Source organism: Pelophylax lessonae, assembly GCF_965119305.1.
Source record: "Pelophylax lessonae genome assembly, chromosome: 10".
In the NCBI taxonomy this organism is placed as follows: Eukaryota; Metazoa; Chordata; class Amphibia; order Anura; family Ranidae; genus Pelophylax; species Pelophylax lessonae.
In genome coordinates this window covers 138,936,050-138,949,968 of record NC_138777.1, presented here as the reverse complement: position 1 = coordinate 138,949,968, position 13,919 = coordinate 138,936,050, and the positions used below count along the sequence as shown (strand labels likewise).

The window sequence follows — 13,919 nt, the reverse complement described above, 5'->3', positions numbered from 1 at the left end:
CTGGCTTCAGCTGCCCACACCTGAGATGGCAGCGCTGAACAAGAAATTTTCAACGTTAAGTATTACTTCTAAAAGGTTAGTGCGACCTGGGACAGTTCAGAGGCTATCCATTATGAAATGAACTTTTCTGAGGCCTGGAACTTCGCTTTAAAGGTGAAAATTGGGGTGGATCAGTATTTTGACTTGATTTGTGACTTGACCAAAATAAATGACTTGGCTTGACTTCTAGCAGGGACTCGACGTGGCTTGCTTTCTTTTCACCACAGTAACTTGGGACTTGCTTGAGACTTGAAGGTTAAGACTTGAAACTTGCTTGGGACTTGCACATGTGTGACTTACTCCCATGTCTGCCTCCTACTCCGAGCAGAATACAGAGCGCCAAGCTGCTTTCCATGCTGCGATCAGAAAGGAAGAGCTGTCACTGCCACTAGAGGCCCACCGCCCCATCACCTTCTCCAACAGGCTACAAGAAAATGGCAGCAGTATTGACTTCAAAGGGAAACTCCAAAAACATAGCCACTGAGGCTGCATAACAGCCATCCACAACAGAATAACCGCATGGCCTGTGACTGGCCCAGTAAGCGCCATGTGATCACTGTGACCAATCACAGAGATCAACACAATAGAACACAATAAATGGCCTGAATGGAAGCCATTCAAAATGGTCATTGGATCTGTTGTGATTGGTAACAGCGATCACATGGTACCGGCTAGAGATATGCCGGTTTTCGGTAATTCGATATATCGCGGTATTGCATACCCCCGGTATTGTTATTGTGGCATTTTTAAAATACTGTGTTTATCTGCTCATCAAGTCTGACTTTTGAATTGATACATTTCAGTGAGCTGGATTACTCATTCACTCACTCAACAGTTCACTCACTCAATAGAAACAGCTCTGGTAACAGGATCCTAGAGTGAGAGACTTAGCTCCTCCCTGTAACCAATCAGACAGCTCCCAGCACACACCCACATGCTTCTTCCAGGGCTCAGACACAGACAGAAACAAACACTGCCTAATACAAGCAAGTCTCTGCAGATAGAATAAGATAGATAGAATTAGATCGATAAATCTAGATAGATATTATATATATATATATATATATATATGATAGAGATATACACACACACACAAACATGCATACATACATGGGCATAGCAGCATAATATATATATATATAAATATACATATACACACACACCCACATACATACACACACACACACAGCCATAGCAGCCCACATTACATTATTATATAGCCATCAAGCAGTGTCTGGCCTACCTGGTGATGACTGGTCCTGGCGCTCTGATCCGATGGCCTGGTCATTAAGGGGGCAAATCCTTGCGGTCCAGAAGTGGTTAAACCTGCAGGAGGACCAGTGTTTTTATCCATAAATGACTTTACTATTGCTTTAGGCCTGGTTCACATGTATGCGGGTTGGGGCACCACATTTGCACAGGCATAGCAGCCCATTGATTAGAATGGGCTTAAACTGCTATGCCTGTGTTTTCGGCTGAAAAAAGGTGCATGCAGAATTTTAAAAAATGCAGTGGCCGTGAAATCTATCCTTTTGCACCATGCGACTTACCTGCAGTTGCTGCACACGCAAACTGTGTTTTTAAATGCTGGGCCCACGTATATAAAAAAACGCAGAAAGCTTGCCAGAGCAGGAACTGCAAGTTAGTCACATGGTGCAAAAACAGGATGGATTTCAAGGCCACTGAATATTAGAAAAATGCTGCATGCACCTTTTTTCTGCGGAAAATGAAGGCATAGCAGCCCGTTCAAATCAATGGGCTGCTATGCCTGTGCAAATGTGGGCCGCCAACCCGCAAACATGTGAACCGCCAACCCGCATACATGTGAACCAGGCCTAAAGCAATAGTAAAGTAATTTATAAATAACACCGGTCCTCCAAGTTTAACCACTTCTTGACCACAAGGATTTGCCACCTTAATGACCAGGCCATTGGATCGGAGCGGAGCGCCAGGACCAGTCATCACCACGTAGGCTAGACACTGCTTGATGGCTTATTTTAGGCCTGGTTCACAGAGTCTGTACTTACTGACTATATAATAATGTGCATAAGTGAACCAAAGTCCCTAAATTTAGCAATGAAATTCAAGTGAGGTAGAAATTTAATAATTTAAGTTTAATAATTGAATACCGTGATAATACCGTATACCGTGGCAAAACCTTAATCAATTAATCGCAGCATGAAAATCTGATACCGTCACAAGCCTAGTACCGGCAGTGGACAGGTACATTGATCAGTCATCCCGTGGGGTACACGCAAGGCGTTATCCTGGGAGGACGTCGAATGACGTCCACCCTGTACGAGAGAAAGAGCTCCTGCCTAGGCACCAATTTAATATAGTCTGGCGGCAAGCGGGTAAATATCAAATGCCTCCATTTCTCTACGAGTTTGCATGTGTTTGTTACTGTAAAGAGCAGTCCTTTCACAGTGCACACTTTTTTTTCTATAAAAATAAAACTATTCAGTAAAGCAGCATAAATTTCGGTTAGCTAAAAGCAGATTCAAACGTTTAAACATTGTGATGGGGATAAAGCAAAAACAAACTTACCCTACGTGTAAATGTTTTACCACACTTAGAACAAACAAATGCAGCAGGAACAAAGCTGGGGTCATGATATCTTTTAAAGTGCATGTCCAGGAGCTGTTTCTGGCGGAATGTTTTATCACAATGGCTACAAGCATAAGGTTTCTCTCCAGTGTGGGTTCGTTTATGCATGATCATATGACGCTCCTGCAGGATTTAAACAAATGTAATTAAAACAAGAAATTCCAAATAAAATGCAAGACAAAAATGTTTTGCACTTCAATTACATCACACCTACTAAAAGTGTGGGCTTGGTTGGTAATGTGTATGCCGGGGGGGAACCCCCACATGTAATACATGCACATTTTCCCCATGTTTTTATCACATTAAAGTGGTACTAAAGGCATTGAGGCAACTATATCTACGATCAAGACCATTTGTTGTGACTTAGTCGTCTACAGTTCTGGATAGGATATCACCTAACCTCATAACAGCATTTCAAGGCTTGGGATTACTTGCCCTCTGGTAAGTGCATTAAATGGTTGAGGGGCACCACGGAGTATGAGCAACATGGAGCACTTTAGGTCTGTGTGACTGAATGCTGTATTTCACTCACTCTCTGGTGAGTGGTTTGGCACACTGCACTTTCATAGTAGGTCCTTCAGTCTCAAAGGACCTTCCTGGTCACATCAATTGATCACTAATGGGACTTCACTTATTTAATACACGGACATTCATTTATCACTGTGAAGCGCGGCACACTACTTGCCATTTTATGTTTTTTTGGAGGCTGTATATTCAGCTTTGCTTATGCTAGCCGCTTCTAAAGTTATTCAGCGCTTACTTTTTTTTTTTTTTTTTTTTAGATCATAGGTTTGTCTGTATGGGCTTGTCCATACTCTTTGTAACTTGCGCCCATGTCACGCTGCTTAGCTTTCTGCCATCCTCAATTTTCCTTACTAAGGCACTGTTCATTCAGTCTGATTGCATTGATATGTACCTTTCTTCTCCTATGAAAATTAACATATTTTACCTCTAAAGGCATTTTTTTTTTTAATCTCAATTCATTCTATGCATTAAAGCGGTAGTATCCCGCTTTTTGACACTTTTACCTACAGGTAAGCCTATAATAAGGCTTACCTGTAGCTACAAATAATATCTCCTAAACCGGCATGGTTTAGGAGATATTTACAGTGCATGCAGCCGCTCGTGCAAGCGGCGCATGCGCTCTGAAGGTCCGGGGGGACCGTCAATTAATTTGCCGGGAGCTGGCCGGAAAATCACTCCCGCGGCTCCGGCCAATCATCGCGCCGGAGCCGTCTCTTCCGGCCAATCACCGCGCTGGAGCCGCCGAACCCGGAAGAGACGGCGAGGGATCATGGCAGTGCCTGCAGCGATGTCCGGGGGTCCGTTCTAAGGCAAGTTACACATAATGGGCTAGTATGCGATGCATACTAGCCCATTATGCCTTTGTCTTGCAGGTTTTTTTTTTTATTTTTTAGGGTTTACAACCGCTTTAAAAGGAAACAAAAAAGGACTTTTTGTTCAAGTTCATCGACAGACACAGCTCCATCTAGTCAGACTATAGGGTTATGCTCCTCCTATCAGGGATTGGTACTAGGCAGGTAAAAAGCTTAACCACACCAATGGGGGCTGTACCTGCAGGCATAACCCCACACACCCTGCTATCAAACAGTTTAGTTGCAAGCAGTGTTTAGAATAGAAAAAAACCCATTCACTTAGAAGAGGGGCAGGTGCTGCGTCTGTCGAACTCAGAGAAAAGGATTTTACAGTACGCTCTTACAAAAATCCAGTTTTCTCTATCGTCCATCGACAGACGCAGCTCCATCTAGTCAGACTATAGGGATGTCCCAAAGCAGTATATTCATGACTGGTGGGAAAACAACACACGTGGAAACGTAACTCCTCAAAGGCTAAACTTAGCCAACCAGGTAACATGGAGCTCAACGAGGAACAACTGGAGCTCACCCTGAAAACACAATACACCCTCAAGAAAAAAACAAAAACAAAAACAGTTCTCTTTAAACAGCAGCCTGCAAAACTTTGTGGCCAAAGGAAGCATCCAAAGAGGCCAACAAATCTACTTTGTTGAATTTTGTAAACATATACACAGACGACCAAGTTGCCGCCTTGCAGACTTGCAGCACCTACGCCTGATGGCGAAAAGCCCAAGAGGCATTCAGCACTCTCGTAGAATGCTGCTTCACCGGGAAAGGAGGAACCTCACCCTTCAGTGAATAAGCCTGAACTACCGTCTGCCTGATTCATCTGGATATGGTGGCCTCAGACGCAGCCAATCCCTTACTAGATCCTTCAGTAAGGATAAAAAAAGAGCATCTGATCTTCTAAGAGACTCAGTGGTCTCCAGATAGACTCTGATTGCCCGAACCACATCCAAAGAGTGCAATGCACATTCCTTAGAGGTGACCGGCAGGACAATGCCGCCAGTTCAAATACTCTGCGAGCAGAAGTGATAGCCACCAAGAAAGCAACCTTCTGGAACAACAAAAGCAGAGAAATCTCCAGAATGTTCTCAAAAGGAGGCTTTTGAAGAACAGATAATACCAAATTGAGATCCCACGGAGGAAGGGGGGACCTTGTCAGGAGAGCCATATGGCGCACTCCCTGTATAAAGGTACGAATCAAAGTATGCTTAGCTAACAGGAGTTGGAAATATATAACCAAAGCCGACCACTAGGCCTTTGATAGTGCCCAAAGACAAGTGCTGTTCAACTCCTTTCTGCAAAAAGGCCAAGACCCTAGATATCAAAAACAAGCAAGGGTGCACCTTCAGTGATTCACACCATGAAATATACGATTTCCAAGTACGATGATGTATTTTCCTTGAAGTCTACTTCCTAGCCTTCAACAGAGTAGGAATCACAGAATCAGAAAGACCTCTATCTCTCAACACCTGACTTTCAACAGCCATGCCGTTAAAAGCCAGCGACTGGAAAGCAGGATTAAAGATTGGACCTTGAGACAACGGATCTTCCCTGAGAGGAAGTCTCCAAGGAGAATCGGCGACTAACCTTACTAGGTCTGCATACCAAGACCAGCGAGGCCAGTCCGGAGACACCAGAGTCTGGAGCCATCCCTACCACCTCTATCCTGCACAGAAGCCTCGGCAGGAGTTTTGAGGGAGGAAAGGCATAAATTAGCCGATATAGACCCCAAGGGGCCTCCAGAGCAACAGTGACATCGACCAGAAGATTTCGAGACCTGGCTACAAATCTCTGAACCTTCTTGTTTAGGTGAAAAGCAAAACAGATCTACCTCGGGAGTCCCCCCACCAAACACACAGGAGATGAAATGCCTCCGGGTACAGGGACCACTCCCCTTGATCCAACACCTGACGACTCGGGTAATCTTGCTTGCCAGTTCTCCACATCTGGAATGTGTACAGCAGAGAAGGCTGAAATAAACTTTTCTGCCCAGGATAGAATCTCTGCCACCTCTTCGGCTGACAAGACACTTGGTGCCCCTCTTGTGATTGATGTAAGCCACAGCTGTGGTGTTGTCTGATTGAATCCGAACCGGACAATCTTGCAGAAGAGCCATCCAATGGCTCAGACAAGGCTTTATTGCTCTGAGCTCCAAAACATTTATCGTAGTTTCGACTCTTCCTTCGTCCAGGTACCCTGGGCACAGAGCTTCCCTAGAACCCTGCCCCACCGAGCACGATAGCCTGGCGTCCGTGGTCACCACCGTCCAAAACAATGGAAGGAAGGACTTGCCCTGGCATAATGCTGAAAACTGGATCCACCACAACAGAGCAGACCTTGTGTTGTGGCTTAACCGAATCAAAGACCCCAAAGGACTTTGGATCCTTGTTCCATTTGACAAGAATCCTCCTTTGCAAAGGTCTGGTATGAAGAGAGGACAGATTCGCCAACAACCACCGAATCGCCTCCTACAACTTTTGCAGCTTATCCGTGGGGAAGAAACACCTTGGCCAGGGCTGAATCCAGAGTCAAGCCCAGATAATCCAGTATCTAGACAGGTGTCTGCGTGGATTTCTTGAAATTGATGTTCCAACCGAAATCCTGCAGAGTTCCGACAGTGACCGTCCGATCCCCCCAACAAGACTGAAGGAGAGTACGCTCTCAAAAGGAGATCTTCTAGGTACCCCAGTACCGCAATCCCCCGCTGGCGCAGCAATGCCAATACCGGCGCTAAGACTTTGGTAAACACTCTGGGAGCTTAGGCAAGACCAAAGGGTACCTACACAAATTGATAATGCTCCTCTGCAACCGCAAAGTGAAAAAAACGCTGGTGTCCAGTGTAAATAGGGATGTGTAGATATGCGTCCTTGATATCTATGGAGGCTAAGAAGTCTCCCTGGTTCAGCAACGCCACCACAGTGCGGATGGATTCCATCTGAAACTTTTGTACCCGCACAAAGCGGTTCAGGTCCTTGAGATCCAGGATGGGACGCACATTGCCTTCCTTCCTGAGCACGGTGAAGAAGTTTGAATAAAACCCTTGAAAACGTTCCTGAAAAGGAACCGGTACAATCACTCCTTGCAACAGAAAATTGTGTACTGCCCCTCACAAGTCCTTTAACCGGACTGGGGATAGTCAAAGATTGGACGGAAAGAACCTGTCCAACGGGCGAGACCTGATTCGATCTTGTACCCAGATCGGATCAGTTCCTGAACCCATTTGTCCTGAATCAATGAAGTCCAGGGTTCGAGAAAGAAACAAAGACATCCCCCCACCCCATAATTGGGTGAGGGCGCCCCTTCATGTAGACGAGGACTTGTCTGCAGGTCCAGATTGGCCAGTCTTTGCTTTTCCCGACCACAGCTTCTTGGAACCCCCAGAAGACCTGAACGAACTTAAGAGAAAATCTTTTTCTCTTAAGTTCATTGACGGACGCAGTTCTCCGATTCATATCAGTAGGGTTATACTGCCCCCTACAGGAGTAGGACACTAGGCAGGAAAAAGTTCTGGCTACGCCTATGGGCAGTCCCGGAGGGTACACCCTCTCTCTTTCTGTATCAAAGCAGTGTCAGAAAGTAACACCAACCCAACTCAAAATAGAGGGGCGGGTACTGCGTCCGTCAATGAACAAGAGAAAAGGATTTTACGGTAAGTCAAAAACCCAGTTTTCTCTATCGTTCATTGACGGACGCAGTTCTCTCCGATTCATATCAGTAGGGACGTCCCAAAGCAGTGCCATAAAATGAGGGGTGGGAAAAGCAGAAAAGAACAAGTCCCCAAGGCCAAGAACAGCCAACCAGGCAACACAGGACTCATCAGAACAAAAGATGAGGCCCACCTGAAAACAAACAGTAAAAGCCCTCAAGGATGGCCAAAAGCCCTCCAAACAGAAGCCAGCAAAAAACCTTGCGGCCCGAAAAGAGGCATCTGCAGATGCCAACACATCCACCTCATAAAACGTAGCAAAGGTGTAAACAAACGACCAGGTAGTCTTACAACCTGAAGCACAGATGCCTGTATGGCAAAAAGCCCAGGAAGCACTAGGCGCCCAAGTAGAAAGCGCCAAAACAGGGAAAGGTAGGACCTGACCCATAAATAAAGAAGCCTACACCACCCACTGTCCGATTCACATGGAAATAGTCGCAGCAGACACAGGCAGTCCTGTCCTTGGGCCATCCATGAGCACAGAGAGCAAACCTGACTACGGGAAGACTCAGTAGTGGCCAAGTACCCCTCGAGTGCCGAACTCCATCCAGAGTATGCAGCGCACATTCTGTAGGATGAGGGGGCTCAGGACACAAGATGGCAACACAATGGCCCTGTGCAAGTGAATACTAGAAACCACCTTCGGAGGGAAGGATGGATCCGGACGAAGTACCACCTGGCCCCATGAACCAACGGATAGGGAGAATGACAGGACAATGTCTCCAGTGCTGACACCCCGTGTGCAGAGTGACAGCAACCAAGGCCACCTTCTACAATAAGGTAAGCAGGGGATACCCACGATACTCGCAAAGGAGGGTCTGGAAGAACCGACTGCACCAACCAAGGTCCCCAGTTGGCGACGGAGGTCGCACCGAAAGAACCAAGTGTCGCACCCCCTGGAAAAAGTTACGTACCAGGGAACGGGCGGCCAACGGCCTGTGGGATAAAAATTATCAGAACCGAAACCTGACCCTTGGACAGTACTCAAGGCCAACTTTTGATCAATCCGTTGAAGGAAGCCACTGAGCAAGAGTGAGCCCAAGAAGACTCACACCACGCAATATGCGACTTTCTCATATGATGAAAAAAAATCATCATAGAAGACGCTTTCAAAGCTTTACGCAGGGTGGGAATCACTGAAGCAGAAAACCCCCCGTCCTTTGACACCTGGCTTACAACAGCCAAGCCCGCAAGCTGTCGAACGTAAAGCCGGGAGGGAGATCGGCCCCGGAGAGAAGAAAACCCAAGGAGCGTCATCGGCAAGCCTGACCAGGTCGGCGTACCAAGCTCGGCGAGCCAAGTCCGGAGCCATGAGAATGACCGAAATCCTGCCAGCAGCAACAGGAGAGGAGGAAAGGCAGACAGCAGCTGACACTGACCTGGCCCATCCGCGAGCACTCTTGCACGACCATGCCGGCGTCAGCCTTGCAGAGGTGACCACGTCAAACATCTCAGCATTGAACATGTTGAACCTAGCGAATGTTCTTGCCCATGACATAACCCATGAGGCCACCATTGCACCCGGGAGCGGGCCACGACCTCTGCACTATCCTGTAGATGCGATGCCAACAGGCCCATGTCCGGAGTGCCCCCAAACGAAGGCACAACTGCTGGAACGAATCCAGACGAAGGGACCATTGCCCTGCATCCAGGGCTAGTCGACTGAGGCAAACCGCCTACCAATTGTGTTATTTCCCCCCTGGAAAGGGAACAGCGGATAGAGCCGGAACAAGGCGCTCTGCTGAACAAAGAAACATCACTTCTAAGGCAGCAAGGGCACTTATGGTGCCCCCATGGTGAATGGCACAAGCCACGGTCGCGGCGTAGTCAATTGAAAGTGCACCGGACAGCTGCAGGTGCCTGATTCAGTGAACTAGACAAAGCTGGAACGCTCTCAGCCCCAGGACAATAAGTGGTAACCTGGATCCTCCAGGGACCATACTCCCGAAGCAGAAAACCTGACGAGGAAGGATTCCAGAGCAAGACTCCCCGGGCACCCGGCCCAGCCAAATCCGCAAGTCCAGAGAGTTTGGACTCCAGTCGCCTTCGAGAAAGAGTGCCTCCTGGGGGATCCCCAGAGGGATTGAGCAAAAGGGACAGTCTTGAAAAACACACCATCAGTCCCAGAACTCGCATGCAGGTCCAAAGAGAACACCATGTGTGGAACAGCAGCAGTCGACTGCAGTCTAAAGTGCCAAGAGTTTTGACCCCGGAGGGAGAAACACCCTGACTGAGGACAAGTCCAAAGTCAGACTCAGAAAATCCAGTCTCATGGAAAGGACCAGGGATGATTTCTGAAGGCTCAGAACCCACCTGAACTCCACCAGAGTTCCCACGGTGGCAACCAACTTTGTTGTCAGCACCGTAGGGGACTCCAAACGGAGAAGCAGAGCGGCCAGGAAACCAGGGCCGATACGCCCCGCTGCTGCAACAGCACCAGGGCCGGAGCCAACACCGCCGTGAAGACCCTAGCAGCATAAGCGAGACCAAAGGGTAATGCCACAAACCAAGAGATCCTTCCCCACTGCAAAAAACGGAGAAAACGTAGCTGTCCAGAACATAACGGGACGTGAAGGTAGGCGCCTTGATGTCTATGTAGGCCAGGAAGCCCCCTTATGTAGAGAAGCCACCACAGTGCGAACCAATACCAACTTGAATTTGTGATCTGCACGAAACCAACAAAAGACCAGAAGGTCCAGCTTGTTGAACCAGAGCCTGAACTGCCCCACAGACAGCTGCACATTGGAAGGGAAAAAAACCTTACCGGAAATAACCGGATCGAAACTCGATCTTGCAACTGGACCGCATGACCTCATGAACCCAGTCAGCCTGGGATGCGGGCCAGCTGCAGGTCCTCAACCCACTAGATGGGAGAGGAAGCACCTTCAGGCCACGTAGGCCTTGGCAGCAGGTTTGGAAAAAACCAAACCCATGTACGCCAGACCAGGGTCGTCTGGAACCCACGCGGAAGTCTGGAAGGACTTCGCCACATCGACCGTCCCGGAGGGACGAAGAAACTGTTTGAGCCGAAAGGGAACCCCGACTGCAACAAAGGCCCTCACCCCTGACAGCCTGTGTCATCCAGGGCAGCACCAAACAGGCGATCCCCCTGAAAAGGGAGATCCATTAAGACCTTCTTAGAAGTTTGATCCGCAGACCAACACTCTGGTCAAGTAGACTCCGGTCAATCACCGCCAAAAACGACAAGGTGTTATACAAGGGAGCCTCGACCAGCGCGGCATCGCAAAAAAAATGCAGCCCCTGCGCCAGCTGGTCCTGGTCCAACAGCTCCCGCAGAGCAAGAAGGACATGCCCCACACCAAATTGCGGTGTTGGGACTCCGTCCATCAGGCAGAGTCTGCGTGGCAAGGGCAAACATTAACACTGTTCCCAGTGCAGTCCTTAAAGGATGGGAATTCCTCCACCGGAACAACGGTAGTCCCATTCAGCTAGTGATTGTACGTCCCCCAAAAGGGCAACAGCTAATGGCCGCTTAGACACCCCAGGGGAACGTCTCAGACGGTTCCACTCCTACATGAGCAGCCAACAACATGAGCAGCTCCGGGTGGCATGTGAGTGCCAGATGCCACCTGCGCCCTAGGCGCAGCCGTCGCTTTGACCCCCAAATTGCAGGGTGCCACGCATCGAAAACAGCCAGTGCGTCCACCAGCGCCTGACGCGGCAGGGGAGGTGATGTCATTATCATCCGAGGAGAAAGGGCGCGAGGTAACAGACACGGCAAGGAGGCCCACGTCAGGCCCACGCCTGCGGCGCCTGAGCCAGACTCAGACTCCGAGACATCAGAAGAGGCAGGGGTAGGTGAAGAAACGTTTTAGCGCACCTAACACCACCCCCCGGGCCCAAATGCGTCCCGAACTGCCGAAAAGGCATAGACGGACAGTGGAAATCCGGAAGGCCCTGCGGCCTCCGTGAGGGGGTCAGGTGGGAAAAAATGGCCGCAGGGTCCATACTGAACCTGCCAGCAACTTTTTTTTTTTTTTTAAACGGCCCCACAGCGCCCCCCCGGAGGTCAGGCATGTGCTAACGAACCCCCACTGAGAGGGAGAGACCACCCTCAAGACTCACTGTACTTCAGGCACTTCCACCGGCCTTCACTGCAAAAAATATCTCCAGCAAAATGGCCGAAAATGGGTGTACCAAGATGGCTGCCTCCATAGAAGCAGACAGAGGCTACAACAAAATGGCGGCCCCCACACAAAAATCGCGGTATTCAGGGCCCCCAAATGCCCATCCGCACCATCCACTTCAGAAGAACCCCAGCAAGGCCCCCCCGCATGATCATTGGGCACCGTGGACAGCGCACACTCGCCTGGCCCCCCATGCGGCCTGCACACTAGGCCCAAACAGTCCCCCACGTGGGGGGGCAGGGGGGGATGTAAAAGAGAGGGGTCACAATAGGGCAGAGGGAAACCCAGGAGTGCGGGGGGTCCGACCACCCCAGGGAGAGGGCCGCAGTCCACCCCAAAATCCGCCGGGGGGGGCATTTACTCACCATACAGGGAACACAGGCGGGTGCCATCTCTTGACAGGACCCCACACCACCGGAGTAGGGGGGCTGTTGGCCAAATAGGAACGCTGCGACATCAGCCTAGACCCTGTCGTGTGCGTCCTAGTGAGACGTTTAACTCACAGAGCAAGTCCCTGTCCAGTGGGACTATGTCGCGGCCGAACCAGCGCAGAGCTAAGGCCTGCATGTGCTCGCTGGCCAGACTGAGGTGACCACTGGATATGGGGGTCCAGTCTGTTGTCCAGCCCGGCATAATTGCTTGAAGATCTCACAGGGAAAAAAGTTCCAGAGAAAAAAAGGCTAGCTAAAAAAATACTTTATATGCCAGGACCAGAGATCCCAGCAAGGAACTAGGCCCTTACTCCTGACTAGGCAGATTAAAACGGACATCCTATGCAGGAAGAGAGAGTGTACCCTCCTGGACTGGCCATGGGCGTAGCCAGAACTTTTTCCTGCCTAGTGTCCTTCTCCCGTAGGGGGCAGTATAACCCTACTGATATGAATCAGAGAGAACTGTGTCCGTCAATGAACGATAAAGAAATATTATCCTGGGACTCCATGTTACACTTTTTAAACTAATTGGGCAGTGTCTCTTTTTAAGACCTCCAAAATCGTGGTCCCATTGCTTTAAGTGCAGGCTCACAATCCTTGGTTATTATAAGATAATAGAGTGAATAAAGAAACACCCACAGCGAACCCAAGGAAAACATTACCAGACCACAGAGGAGACTTTCAGCACGATATGTGCAAAAACGAAACTGACACTAACTGTACAGGAAGAGGAAGAGAAAACTCAGGCTCTATATTTTAAACAACCATGCCGCATGCCTGTCCAGCCTATGGACCTCAGGAAAATGGCCGCTCATGCATTCTCAATGGGGAATTCTAAAAAATGGCTGCCCATATAAACTAATGGAAATATAAAAATCATGATCCACAGCAAAATGGCAGCCCCCAGGGCTCGCCATTGCGGTCTTCCAGGACCCCCACATTGGAAGGTCCCTGCCCAGGGGCCCCTAGATTATCCAGTGCAAAACCTCAGCCGGCTGTTGCTTGTAGTTCCTCTGGTTCTTGGTCCTCAGGAACGAATTTGTGAAAATAAAAAAAAAAATAAAAAGAAATCACAAACTAACAAACTTTCCTGTAATAGCAAAGACCGAAGTCCCAGCAGAAAGCTAGGTCCTATTCCTTAAACTAAGCAGAAACAAACTGATGATAGCAGGGTATGTGGGGTTATGCCTGCAGGTACAACCCCCATAGGTGTGGTTAAGCTTTTTTTCCTGCCTAGTGCCTACTCCTGATAGGAGCATAACCCTATAGTCTGACTAGATGGAGCTGCGTCTGTCGAAGAACGATACAGAAAACTTGTGTGCAGCCCCCCTTATACTTACCTGACCCTGATATAGCAATGTACTTGAGAGCAGCATCTCCCCCAGGTGTCTCTCTCCTCATTGGCTTACATAGCAGCGGGAGTCGCTGGCTCCTGCTGTGGTCAATGAAAGCCAATGAGCCAATGAGCCAATGACAAGAAAACTTGGGGGTGGCGGGCCGAGACACGTTCTGTGGGTCAATGGATAACGTTCATTCACAGATGTGTGTCTAGGGGAGTGAGCCTGCTCGAGTACCTCCATAGCAAAAAGAATGCTATTGCAGGCAC

The 13,919-nt window shown here is 48.9% G+C and overlaps 1 protein-coding gene across 3 annotated transcripts in view; it reads right to left on the bottom strand.

Moving 5' to 3' along the window:
- The window catches only part of CTCF (CCCTC-binding factor), a 299,523-nt gene that overhangs the window by 70,276 nt on the left and 215,328 nt on the right, over positions 1-13,919 (bottom strand). For all 3 annotated transcript variants that reach the window (XM_082270324.1, XM_082270323.1, XM_082270322.1), the window contains exon 8: positions 2,587-2,769. In XM_082270324.1, the coding sequence (XP_082126450.1) occupies positions 2,587-2,769 (183 nt within the window). The remainder of the gene's footprint in view (positions 1-2,586; positions 2,770-13,919) is intronic.